This window comes from Camellia sinensis, chromosome 8, assembly GCF_055761805.1.
Source record: "Camellia sinensis isolate YWXY chromosome 8, ASM5576180v1, whole genome shotgun sequence".
NCBI classification, from domain to species: Eukaryota; Viridiplantae; Streptophyta; class Magnoliopsida; order Ericales; family Theaceae; genus Camellia; species Camellia sinensis.
In genome coordinates this window covers 87,273,441-87,287,710 of record NC_138968.1, presented here as the reverse complement: position 1 = coordinate 87,287,710, position 14,270 = coordinate 87,273,441, and the positions used below count along the sequence as shown (strand labels likewise).

Here is a 14,270-nt window from a genome sequence, read left to right as displayed (position 1 = left end):
AAAAATATCAATTTCATGATGAATAGATGTGTAATAATGAAATTTATGATATTTTAAAGTTCCATACAAAATTAATAACCACCACCACCATGTCATTATGCACTCCTTGTTGAACGTTTAAATTCATGATAACACAAAAAAAAACTCACACATGGTTAGGAATATCGGTTGCCACTCACTCTACCACACATAGGCGGCCGTTCATCCTACAGCTGCCCAAAAAAGAATTATAGTGACCTCGAATAGCAATCCTACAATGATATATAGAATCCCTGTAAAAATTCCACTAAATCAAGCACCAGTGGTTTCATATCCAATCAATATTTTGGATAATTAATCGAAGTGGGTAGCTCCAGAATACCAACAGATCATGGAACAAATAGGTTGGATAGACCCAACCACTACAATACACATATAAATGCAAAGCCCCCTTGCTGTTGTATGTGTGACTCTCACCACATATGGCTCGCACAAAGACTCCTAAATCCATCTGAGCCTTTTCTTCCTCCTCTACTCTCTAATCCTTGATCAAACTTGTGTTCCCAAGGTGCTATGAAATGGGGTTTTTTCCTTTGCCTATCGTATGTATTGGCTTGGCTTCATCTCGAACCAAAGAGGCATTCTGGTAGGTGCATGTGTGTGTGAACGTGACACCATCCACCACATAAGCTAAAAGACTACGACCACAAGCCAAGCCAGGAGGGACTAGCTTCTACTCATTGGGATTGAATATAGATGGGGAATCTATAGATCACAGTAGTTCACTAACCTCTACTAACATACGATACAATTTCACAAAGTTAAAGAGGGACTTTAAGGGTTAAGAAACTTAGGATATTACTTAAGCTACTTAAATTAGCGTAAGTGGTGTAGAACCAGAAGAGAAGAAAAAAGATTAACAAGAAGAAAAGGCACCTCTCTCTCTATATATATATAACCTACATAGCTAATAAGGAAAATTAAAAAAACAAGAAATAACTAATTTGGGAAACAAAATCTCCTAAAATTTCTAGGGTTCCACTTGATGTCTCCTGCGCCTATATTCAGTCCCTTCATGTAATGCCCCGATAATTAATACCTTATTACAACGTTAGTTTACAAAAAAAATGATTTATGACAACAAGTTAGGCCATTACGTAATTCCATTCCATAATTTCAAAAGTTATCTCTTCCCTGTTGAACTATTGGAGTGATTACATCATTGTCAAGTACGTTCATCAAAAGAATAAATGGTTCAAGATAATTCAAAATATCATGCCCTAAGGGTTTACATCTTTTCAAGAATTTTCCTTGAATACACAAAAGATGGAGTTCTAGCTCCAGCACAAAAATATAGCCCGAGGCTTAAGGGGAATTGAAGAGGATTAGCTTAACTAAGGCCTAATTTAAGCTCTAGGTATGATTCTCACCTATAATACATGAAGTTAATCCATGTAGGAAGATGAATTCATCAATTCGTAGGACCATTTGTATGTAATTGAAAGAATTGAGCATGAATCATCAAGAGTTTAGTGAGTTTGAGTGAACTGTGTACATGCATGCATAATTCTTTACTTTTGAATTTGGTTTTCTACAAATTCATACATGCATGGACCTATTTGAGTTATTTCTTGAAGTTCTTCAAGGTTTTGCACTCAACATCTCATAAAAACATGTTCTGGAAGGAAAAGTGTTGAGTTTGTTACATGCATGTTAAGAACATGATGTTTTGAGCTTTGTTTTGAAGAATTGAAAGGGAATTTGAGGTAATGGTTTCATATTTTCCAAAGATACATGTTTTATAAGGTGTTTCTAAGCTTTTGAGACTAACCATACAAGGTTTGAACATGAGAGCATTGTTTTTGAACTTCAAACACAAATTTGGAAAACCTAGAATTCGTCCAGTTCGCTCGAGCGAAGGATCCATAGCTTGAGCGAAAAACAAAGGCACCCAGTATTTTTGCAGACATTTGGCCATTGGCTCGAGCGAATGTCGAGCGTAAAATTTGAGCATCCAGTACTTTTACAGTCTTTACAGACGACTCGAGTAACCAAGTGTGCGCTCGATCAAACCCTTTGCATATTGTTGAACCGCTCGAGCGACCAAGTGTATGCTCAATCAAATACCCTGTTTTTGGCAAATCTTGCCTAACACTTTCAAGTCCATAGTTGCATCCGCATGCCCATTTAGGCATTCGTAGGCCTCATCTAAACATCTTTACACATAAAATAAGCTAGGAACACACGTAAGAGAATAATTAAGATACGTTGCTCGTTTCGAACGTGTGCCTCAATGTGTATTTGTGTCATGTGCTTTGTGTAGGTGGTCAACCGGGGTCTACCGTCAGTACCAGCCCACTGTGAGTAGTATATTTGTAAAGATATGTTGAAATGTATTTTTGAATTACCGCCAGAATGTTATCTGAAATGCTATTTTAATACAAATGAATGGCGGTCCCTTTGGAAATGTAATTGTGACATCCTTAATGTAGCCCTTACCTGGGGGTACCAATACCATGGCCCTTTGCTACGTGGCCCTCGCCTGGGGGTAACAATACCGTGGCCCTTTGCCATGTTGCCCTCGCCCGAGGTAACAATACTGTGGCCCTTCATTATATGTGCACAGAGATCTCTAATGTTGACCCAGGTGGTTGACCTATATGGTCCCTTTAGATCTAAGTGGTCCCCGTGTTAGACCTATGCGGTCTCTTTGCACACCACTGGATGTACCACATATGATTACAAATTGTGAACTTTGATTCGATATGTATACGGGATATGAAATGCTTTGAACTCATGTGATATGATTTTGTACAGTGATAGGCATCATTCATTTAAACCTCCTTATATTGGTATTACTCAATGGGCTTTAGCTCACTCCCTTTCCCCTATATATATGTAGGTGAGCAAAAGGAGGGTCAAGCACAAGGCAACCTCGGGAGTCCATCCTTTTGTCAGCCGTTTTGGAGTGCCTCCATGATGGGGCAATCTTAGTCTCATGCAGAGCCAACTTGTGTCAACCAAGTGGATCATGTTACTTTGTTTTGGTTTTCTTTGTTTTTGGAAGTTATTATGTAAGGATTTTGTTTAAGTGTAAGATGTTTGATGTTTAAATTTTATACCGACTCTTAAGTATGTACTGCTCAATGGTCATGCTCATAATTAATATTGCTTCCGCAAGGCCCCGTTATATTTATTAATTACCAGTTTTGTCTTTGAGGCTAGAGGTAATTTAGGATCAGTGTTATCAGAGGCGTGAGTAAGTGCTCGCCTAAGTGCTAAGCGAGGCGAGGCGAGGCGAGGCGACGGTGTAGCGCTTCAGACTCACTGAGGCGAGGCAAAATGGTGAGGCGAAGTCAAAGCGCATGAGGCGAGGCTTAGGCGACGAAGCGAGAGGCGATTCGAAGCGACGCTTCATTAATTTCGGTCTGATTTCAGTTCGAAAGATTTGGGCCCTTCATTTAGATGACTTTTGTGCTAATTGTGGACATGCGATGCACTTTATAATTGCTTTCTACTAAATATGTCGACTTCCTCTCAGTCGAAACCCTAAGTCGACTTCCTCTCAGTCGACATTTGCTTCGAACGACTAACTGACTACCTGCGGCTGCTTCTTCCTTCTTCGGACAAAGGTGAGTACCTTCCTTTCTTCTTCTTTTCTTCTTCTTCCTTTCTTCTCCTCCTGTTGTTGCGTCTTCGTCTTCTTTTCTTCTTTTCTTCTTTTCTTCTTCTTCCTTTTGTCTCTTCTTCCTTTCTTCATCTTTTTTTTTTCGACTCTGATTTAAAAAATTATACTCCGTAGGCTTTTTTTTTAATTTATTTATTTTTTTAATTTTTTAATTTTTTTTTTTTATTCTGTTGCTTTGAAAAATTATACTCTGTATACTCTCTTCTTCCTTCCTTTCTCTCTCTCTCTCCTGGTTCTGTTAATTATTTTATTAACTCTATTCTGTTAATTTTTTTCTCTCCTTGTCTTCTTTCTTTTTTTTTTAATTATTTTTTGTGTTATTTTACAATTATTTTTCTGTGTTAATTATATAATTATTTTGCTGAAAAAATTTCAATTAATTTTGCTGAAAAATTTCAATTATTTACTAAAAAATTTTCAATTATGTTGCTGAAAATTTTCAATTATTTAATGAAAAAATTTCAATTAATTTTGCTGAAAATTTTTAATTATTTTGTTGAAAAATTTCAATTATTTAATGAAAAAATTTCAATTGATTTTGCTGAAAAATTTCAATTATTTACTGAAAAAATTTCAATTATTTTGTTGCTAAAAATATGTTGTTCTTTAATTTCTTTATGCTGAAACTGTTTATTTGTTTGCATTTAAATTGTTTCTTCGTTTCGTAACATTGAATTGCTTGGTTGGTTAGAATTAGATGTCGAAGTCGAGTGAAAGTAAAAAAGATCCGGCATGGAAATATGTACGGATGGTAAATCCCCAAAACCTTTCAAAGTTCATTTGCAACTTTTGTGACAAAGAAATGAATGGCAGTGTTTACCGAGTCAAGCAACATATTGCTGGTGGTTATAAAAATGTTGTTGCTTGTAAAAAAATGTCCATCTCATGTGAAAGATGAGATTAAAGACTATGGGCTTGTTTGGTTTGTTTTGGGGAGAGTTGTTTTTGAAAAAAAATTTGGGGAGAGAGTTTAGAAATTTTTTTGGTTTGTTTGGTTGTATATTTTAGGAGAGTTGTTTTTTTGGGAGTTTGGGAGTTTGGGGTGATTTGATATTTTGGGAGAATTTGAGTAGATGTGTGAGAGAAAAAGTGATTGAAAAAGAGAGAGGAGAGAGAAAAAGTGATTGATTGATATGTAAGAGAGAGAAAGTGATTTTGAAAATTTTTTGAGAAAAACTCAAACCAAACAATTTTTTAGAAATTTTTTTCTAAAACTTATCTCCCAAATGCAAACCAAACATACCCTATATGTCTCAAAAAAGTCAATCAAAGGTCCAATTGAGGATGGTTCCTGATTTTAATGAGATGGATAATGATGAAGATGATAATGATGAAATTCTTGAAATAAATCAACATGGTAAAAGGCCTGTTCCTACTCAAGGTTCTACCCATCGACAACAAGTAAGTAGCTCCTCCAAATCTGTTGCTTCCAAACAACCAAAGCAAAAGGGACCCATGGATGTGTACTTCACTCCTGATCCGGAAGTTGCGGTGCAAAATCGTAAAGCCAAGGGGAAGCAAACAAGAATTGATGATAATGATCCTAGCAAAAAGGTGTTGAGAGATCGGGCTCTTGTTTGGTTTTCAAGGTGGATGTATGATACGGGTATACCTTTCAATGTTGTGAACTACGATAGTTTTGGGCCAATGGTTGAAGCTTTTGGGCAATATGGTCATGGCATGAAACCACCAAGTTACCATGAGGTACGGGTTCCTTATTTGCAGAAAGAGGTAGACCACACTAATAAGACCATGGAGGATCATAAAAAAGATTGGGTAACATATGGATGCTCTTTAATGGCCGATGGGTGGAAGGACAAAAGAAACAGGGCATTAATTAATTTTTTGGTTAATTGCCCAAGAGGATCAATGTTTATTGAATCTGTTGATGCTTCTAGCTTATCCAAGGATGCAAATAAGATGTTTGAATTGCTTGACAACTTTGTAGAGCGTATTGGTGAAGCCAACGTGGTTCAAGTTGTTACAGATAGTGCCTCAGCAAATATGTTGGCCAGTTAGTAACTTCGTAGTATACATTTACTTAGTACTTACTTACAATATGAATATGCAATTCTCATATTAAAAACTCGTTTTTTTTTTAAAAAAACTTGAAATAGGGAAGTTTTTGTAGGCAAAGCGGCCACATTTGTATTGGACACCACGTGCAGCTCATTGCTTGGACTTGATGTTGGAGGACATTTTCAAAATTCCCAACTTTAACAAGACATTTGAGAAGGCAATTGTGGTGCATGGTTATATTGTGAACCGCTCTGGTTTGTTGAATATGATGAGGCAATTTACCCAGTGCAAGGATTTGATCAAGCCAGCAAAAACTCGATTTGCAACTGCTTTTCTAACTTTATCAAGGATTCATCAACAACAAACTAACTTGAAGAAGATGTTCACTTCAGAGGAATGGACCACAAGCAAATGGACGAAGGAACCACAAGGTTAAAAGACAGCACAAGTCATATTAATGCCTTCTTTTTGGAACACTGTTCTTTATGCCCTCAAAATATCAAGTCCTCTTGTTCGTGTGCTGCGATTGGTTGATGGTGAGAGAAAGCCTCCCATGGGATATATTTATGAGGCAATGGATCGGGCTAAAGAAGCCATTGCAAAATCATTTAATGGAAATGAAGAGAAGTACAAGGAGTTTTTTGAAATAATTGATAATAGTTGGAATGTTCAATTGCATAGGTCTTTGCATGCAGCTGGGTATTATTTAAACCCAGAGTATTTTTACGCAAATCCAAATATTGAGAAAGATAAGAAAGTCATGTCAGGCCTGTATAAATGCATACAGAGGTTGGTCCCAAGCAATGAGACACAAGATAAAGCTTGCGCCGAGTTGACTACCTATAAGAAAGCTGAAGGTCTCTTTGGGATGGCTTTGGCCATTAGACAAAGAACTACAAGGGCACCAAGTGATCTATATTTTATACTTAAGTAATTTTAGTTAGTTTTTTATATTTTAAATATTTTTTCTAATTAATTAGTTATAATCAACAACTGATTGGTGGAGTGCATATGGTTCTGAAACGCCACATTTGCAAACATTTGCCATCAAAATTCTTAGTCTAACTTGTAGTTCATCTGGATGTGAGCGGAATTGGAGTGTGTTTGAACATGTAAGTACCTATTTTTAAATGTAATAAATATGAATACCTATAAATTTATTAATACCTAGATAAAAATTTGAATATTTTTATTTGGTTTGAATTTTTGCAGATTCACACCAAAAAGAGAAATAGGTTAGCTCAAAAACGTCTGAATGACTTGGTATTTGTCAAGTATAATAGAGCATTGAGATGTCGATACAATTCCCGTGACATGATTGATCCCATCGCTTTGACAAATATTAATGAAAGTAACGAGTGGTTGGTTGGGAGGATAGAGGAGGAACTTGTCTTTGAGGATGATACTTTGACATGGGATGATGTTGCTAGAGCTGCTGGAGTTGAGGAAAGTAGACAAAGAACTAGATCAACAAGGGCAATAGAAAGGGGTCGTTCAACTTCAAAATCAGCAGCTAGACCTAGATTACCACTTATTGATGAGGAAGAGTCAATTTCAGATGGGGGAGAGGAAGAAGATGCGGAGGGATATGATGAAGCCAATGATAATGAAGAAGAAATTCATTTGCTTGATGTTGAAGATGATTTTTAGAACCTTTAGATTGTTGGATTGTATTTGTCTTTGTTGGATATTTTCTGTTGTTTATGGATATTTAGTATTTGGAATGATAAATGCATGATGGTTCTTGAAAATATTTATATTTTTGTCTATACTATTTATTTTAAAAAAATATCGTTTGTGGTCGCCTCGATTCGATGAAGACCTCACCTCGCCTCGCCTCGCCTCGCCTCGCCTCGCCTCGCCTCGTCACCTCGCACTTAGGCATTAGGAGACCTTGTCGCCTCAGTTCGCTTTTCACCTTAAAAAACAATGGGATCTAGCCGATCACGACCTAAACCTCTAGGGGTGGGCTCGGGTCGTGACAGCTTCGGTTGTTTCCTCTCTTCATTTAGGTTTACTTGGGTTTTCTTCACGTATCTCTTCGTCTGTCTGGATTTTTGACTCTGATACTTCTCATCATATGACTCATCATCTCTCCTACTTCAAAATTGTATTCCCCCTTCCTTTCCTATTACGGTTAATGCTGCTAATGGGTCTAATATGTCCGTTATATCTGTTGGGTCTGTCCTACCATCTGCTATGTCTGCTATCTTTATTCCATCTATTCTTTATGTTCCTTAGTTATCTGTCAGTTTATTATCTATCAGTCAGTTTGATCCCTCCGGTTTTAATGTTATCTATTCTTACTCTGTGCAGGATTGGATGTCCACGCAGCAGATTGGAACCGGCCGTAGACTTGGAGACCTCTATGTGGCGAAGAGCTTACATCTGCCTATGATAACTCCTACTGCCTTTTCCTCTTTTCAATTGGATTCTCTATCCAGTCCTTTCTACTTGTGGCATTCTAGATTAGAGCATTTGTCTGCTAACCACTTACAGCCTTTAACTCAGTCAGGTATATTGGGTAAAATTTCTCTTAGTGAACTTACTAAGTGTCGGGGGTGTAAACTTACTAAAATGACAGCCTTACCTTTTCGTAAAAGTACTTCTATATTTGATACACAGTTTTCTTTAGTTCACACTGCTATCTGGGGCCCTTCTCATGTTCTTACTAAAGAAGGTTCTGCATACTATGTTTCATTTGTTGATGACTGCACCCATTACACTTGGGTTTATCTTATGACTCATAAGTCTGACTTCTACCAGATATACCATACTTTTCAGTCTATGGTCACTACACAGTTTGGGTCTACTATTAAATTATTGCGGTCTGACTTGGGCGGGGAATACTTTAAAACCGAGTTTTGTGAATATTTGGCCAATTTGGGTACCATTCACCAAACTTCCTGTACTGATACACCTGCCCAAAATGGTCGAGCTGAGCCTCTTTGAGACAACTAAGTCTCTCCTCTCTGCCTGTGTCCCGACTCCATTTTGGGGTGAAGCAGTTCTTACTGTTGCTTTTCTTCTCAACCGCATGCCTACCCCCTTCTTTCTGGTCAGTTTCCTTATGAGGCTCTATTTTCTCAACTTCCTAACTACTCCTGTGTTTGGGTATGCTTATTTTGTCCTTTTACTCCATAAAGATCGGACCAAACTTAGTGTCTGATCTGTCCTATATGTCTTTTTGGGTTACAGTCTCACTCAGAAAGGTTATCGCTATTATGATCCTATTTTTCGTCGCTTTTATGTCTCCCACCATGTTGCCTTTCTCAAACATCTACCTTACTTTCAGCTTCCTCCTCTCATAGCCCCAATTTCCAAAGAGGATTTGGTTCATATTGATTTACTTCCTTCTAAGGTCCCTCCTGATGAGTACATTTCTGTTGTTTCCCATGAGCTTATTCCCTCTTCTCCTTGTACCACCCTCCTACTGAGTCCTTTCCCACTGAACCCCATGAGTCTATTCCCTTCCCTCGTCCTCCTCCTCCTCCTCCTCCTCCTCCTCCTTTCCCGCCTTCTCCTTCTTCTTCTTCTTCTTCTTCTTCTTCTTCTTCTTCTCCTTCTCCAATGTTAGTCTATTCTCGTCGCAAGGCTCTCCCTCCATCAATTGTCTCTGCCCCTGCTGCTGATCCTCCTGCTTCTGACGACTCTGATCTTGCTAACCGTAAGTATCCTCTTTGCATCCGTAAACAGGTAGTCAAACTTGATTTTACTAAAACATGTTTTTCTCCTTTATACTGTACGTTTTTGTCTGCTATTCACTCTTTTTCAGAACCTCAGTCTTACAAGGAGACTTGTCAAGATCCTCATTGGATTCAAGCTATAGAGAATGAGTTGTCTGCTTTGCAAAAAACTAGTACGTGGAAGTCAGTTCCTTTGCCTGCTAGTAAGAATCTAGTTGGTTGCAAAGTCAAGACTCATTTTTATGGTTCTTTTCAGCGTTACAAGCCTCGCCTGGCTACCAAGGATTTTTCACAGGAGTATGGTATTGATTATAAGGAGACTTTTATCAATGTTGCCAAGATGACTACTGTCTGTACTTTGATATCTATCACTACTGTTCGACATTGGCCTCTTTATCATATGGATGTTAAGAATGCTCTTCTTAATGGTCATCTCGCTGAAAAGGTTTGCATGCGTCCTCCCCCTGGCTTTTCACCATTCCTCTGGACCGATTTGTCGTCTTCAGCATGCTTTGTATGGTCTGAAGCAATTTCCTCGTGCTTGGTATGATCGCTTTCAGACTACTGTTGCTGACCTTGGGTTTCATCCTTCTGCATGGGACTCCACACCTCTGCTGGTTTTGTTGCCATATTCCTGTATGTGGATAATGTGATTATTACTGGCTCTGATTCTTCTGCTATCTCTGAGGTCAAGCAGCATCCCTTCCGCACCTTCAAAATGAAGGATTTGGGCCCATTGCAATACTTTCTTGGTATTGAGGTGGCTTCTTCTCCCAAGGGCTACTTTCTGTCTCAGGCCCAGTATGCTAATGAAGTTATTCACCGTGCTAGTCTTACTGACACTAATTGCTGATACCCTCGTTGAGCTTAATGTAAAACTTAACACTACTAATGGTGTTCCTCTACCTGATCCTACTTTATATCAAGAGGTCGTGGGTTGCTTAGTCTATCTAATGGTTACTCGCCCTGACTTTGCATATGTTATTCATGTGGTTAGTCAGTTCATTTCTGCTCCTCATTTTACACATTAGGCTACTTTGGTTCGGATTCTTCGTTATCTCCGGGGTACTATATTCAAGGTTTACTGTTGTCTTCTACTTCCTCTTTGGATTTAGTAGCTTATGTTGATTCTGATTAGGCTAGTGATATCACTGATCGCAAGTCCAGCTTTGACTTCTGCATGTTTCTTGGTGATTCCTTGATTTCTTAGAAAAGCAAAAAACAGACTGCTGTTGCATGTTCCACTACCAAGGCTGAGTATTGTGCTATGGCTCATGCCACTGCTGAGATTGTTTGGCTTCATTGTCTCTTGACTGATTTGGGTGTCCCTCTGTCTTCTCCATCCTCTCTTCACTGTGCCAACCGCAGTGCTATTCAGATTGGCCATAACACTGTTGTCCATGAGGAGACGAAGCACATTGAGATTGATTATCATTTGTACGTCAACATTTGTAGTCTGGCTCCATCTTGCTTCCTTTCATCTCTTCGGCATTGCAACTTGCTGATTTCTTTACCAAGACCCACACCACGGCTCGATTTCAGTTTCTTCTTGATAAACTCTTAGTATTTTCTAGTAAAACATCTTGAGTTTGAGCGGGAATGTGAGAATATTATGTTAATTATGGAAATATATATATATATATATATATATATTAGATTGATTGTATATTTTAGATTGATTGTGTGAATATTATTTCCTATTTTAGATTAAGTTTAGGATTGCTATATATATCAGTTGTACTCGTTGCATTATATACAAGTTGAATATACAGATCATTCAAAAAAACTTACAACCAGGACATGTCTAAATTTCAGACTTTGTAAATACTACATTCATTTATTCAGAGTACAATAGTGTTTACAAACCAACATGGATGCTTGTGCATATGCATAGGTTCATAGTAAATCCTACTGCTTAAACATATTCATTGTCCAGCTAGACATGTCAGACACATATCCCATACCCCAACCCAAGTGTAATTGTCTAACAGGGCAATTCACAAATTTATAAGAGTCCATACAATATAGCTTATATATCCCATATGCAGGGGGAAAAAAAATTAGAAGTTATATCTTCAATATAACTTCTAGTTAAAATTTTAGAAGTTTCTCTTCACAGGCAGTTCACAATTCATAATATACTAGGTCGCAACACCCCAAAAAATGTGCTGAACTAATTTATCAAAAAAAAAAATTTGTGCAGAATTAAGCAGACCAAAGTCGTAGCTTGAAGTAATCATAACTTTCCAAATCAGGTTTCATGCAGGAATGGGAACTGACAAATGCTGGAATGGAAGGCAGTTGGCAACATGGACATAGCAACTTTATAGTATGTTAGGCAGTAGGCCTAATTATAAATGTCAGAAATTTACTTTAATAAGTGTAACACAAACATTTAGTAGGTGTTTGGCATGCACTAAATGTCAGAAATTTACTTTAATAAGTGTAACACAAACATTTGATGGTAATATGATTTGTGCAGTGTGCTGTACGATTAACACAGGACACTTGCACATTAAATCTTAACAGCACAAAGAGAAATGGCATAGAAGGGATTCCCTGCTCAAACTAATACACTCTGCTTCGTCAATTAAATTTAAGGAATCTGGGAATGATTACCAAGCTACTTGAGAAACATACCTTCAGATTCTGTGTATCTGAAAAAATCCTGGACTGAGAATAGCTTCTTCTTGTCAAGATAGTCTTTGGAAGATCGTCCTAAATAGGGTACAAGCTTGATTAGTTCTGTCAATGAAACAGTTGATAGAGTGGATCTTAATCGCTCAACATTTGACAAGGGAATACTAAGTAATCCATTTGCCAGCTTCTGTGTAGAATTTTCCCCCGCTTCTTCCTTGTTGCTTGCAATAACACTATCATCATCCCCTTCCTTAGCAGAAGTAACTCCCACACTACTTGACGGCACGCCTCCCACTCGGGCAAACTTCCAATTTCCCAAAAACCCATTTACATCTGCCCTTTTACCTTCCAAAATATTAGTGACTGCCTTCAAATGGTTGACCTGATTGGTAGGACAAGGAGTGGGACATGAATCATTGCTCTTGCATTCACTTTCTTGGACACCCAAATTGAACTTCTGAAGATTTTGAGTTAATTGGTCACATACAAAACCTATCAAGCATTCGATTGACAAATTAATTCCTTCTTTATGTTTTGAATCCTCATTCTGAAATGTTGCAACAAACAGACCCTTTGATTCCTTTCGCTTTATTTCACATGAAACCCAAGGTTTGGATGCCTGTGCACATGAATGCATACAATCTTTGTCCTCGTCACCTGTTTTGTGAAACCGCTTTTTATCAGATTTAAAAGGACTTGGAAAAGACTGAAAGAAACCATTAAGCAGCAACGACCACATGACAGCAAAATGTAGGCAATTCGAGCAAGTCGCATCCGCATTACCAACATCCCCTTTCAACCCTTTGTTCAACATGTCAATCTTATGTCCATTATTACTCCCACAATTTTGAGAAAAAATTCCCGAGAAACTCTTAATCGGCACATTTATCGACAAATCCTTCTTTCTTTCATCACTAATCACACACTGATAACTCTTTTTCTTCACAGAACAGGTCTGAACCTTATTCTCCTTCTTAGCACTGCCCTGATTCAACTGTGTCACAACGACTTCAAGGCTATTATTAGCCCCATTCTTGGAGCCTGGCCAACAATGCTCAAAGTCTTTCGCTGCCTTCCTTATACCAGATTCGAGCGGCAAAAACACATCCTTTACAACTTGAAATGGATTAAAGGAGAACTCCACATGATCATTTGCAGACACCATCACCAAATCCGCAGATTAATCACTTATATATACATATATATATATTCTTGTATATATCACTTGTCAAAAAAAATTTCCAAAAATACATTCTAGCTTAAATTCAACATAAATTCATAAAAACAAAGCTCATTGATCAGATAATTACAGTTCCAGAACTACACCTAGAATTTCAGACAACAACTGATTCAGAACCCTAACTGTTTTCGTCCGTAAAATCAAATCGAGAGCAATCCATGAGTAGTTGAATCCGAAAAGTGATTAAACATGCGTATATATATACAGAGAATGGAGATGAAAAGTATATACAATGTACTTACATGTGAAGCATTGAATTCGAATCACAGATAAATGTTTATCTTCTAAATTTAGACGGAGATAAACCTTTTGTTGAGTTTAGACATATCTGAGGATCTCGAGATATGGCGACGAGTGAAGAGAAGATATGGCGACGAGTGAAGAGAAGAGGAAGACGAGCTTCTATTTGACTGTTTCATTTTACTTGGAAAAAATAATGGGAGCGAGTCTGATGTGATGTTTTGATTTCTGGATTTTTTTTTTTTTATTATTTGTTTATATCATTAGTGTTCCTTTCGACCTCTAAATCCAAATGTTTTATTAAATTTTCTATTAAATCTAAATGTTTTATTAAATTTTCTACTAAATATCTTATTTGATATAAAATATTTTATTAAATATCTCATACAAAACCCATTTGGTAACCATGGGTTCCTTATGCTGTGGGTCCTACACTTATATAAATATTTAATAAAATATTTGGTACCTTCAACATTACTCTTTATTTATTAAAAAATGATTCGGACCCCCTTTTCTCCCTATCTCCTTTGACCCCCCTCTCTCTAATTAGTCAAATTTTCTTCTTTCTTTTTTCTTTTTCTTTTTTTCCTTCTCCTCCAATCACCACCCACCACGTGTGTGTAGGGGTGATGGGGGTGGTGATTAGAGGGGGTTCCAATCACTCCTCTTATTTATTATACATTAGTATTCAAGGAAAATTTACCTTTAAATCTTGGTGATTTATTTAATTCTAAGAATTTTTTTATAAAACAATTAATTTTATTGATTTTGAAAATAT

The 14,270-nt window shown here is 37.4% G+C and overlaps 1 protein-coding gene across 4 annotated transcripts in view; it reads right to left on the bottom strand.

The window, feature by feature from the left end:
• Window positions 1-13,719, bottom strand: part of LOC114312393 (uncharacterized) — a 32,364-nt gene extending 18,645 nt beyond the window's left edge. The window contains exons 1-2 of one of the 4 annotated variants that reach the window (XM_082882987.1): window positions 13,495-13,715; window positions 12,013-13,150 (exon numbers count right to left, since the gene is read on the bottom strand). In XM_082882987.1, the coding sequence (XP_082739113.1) occupies window positions 12,013-12,826 (814 nt within the window). In that variant the 5' untranslated portion in view covers window positions 12,827-13,150; window positions 13,495-13,715. Of the gene's footprint in view, window positions 1-12,012 lie in introns of all 4 variants that reach the window. The other 3 variants (XM_082882989.1, XM_082882990.1, XM_028258623.2) reach the window with 3 other exon arrangements.
• Between the last annotated feature and the right edge of the window lie 551 nt (window positions 13,720-14,270).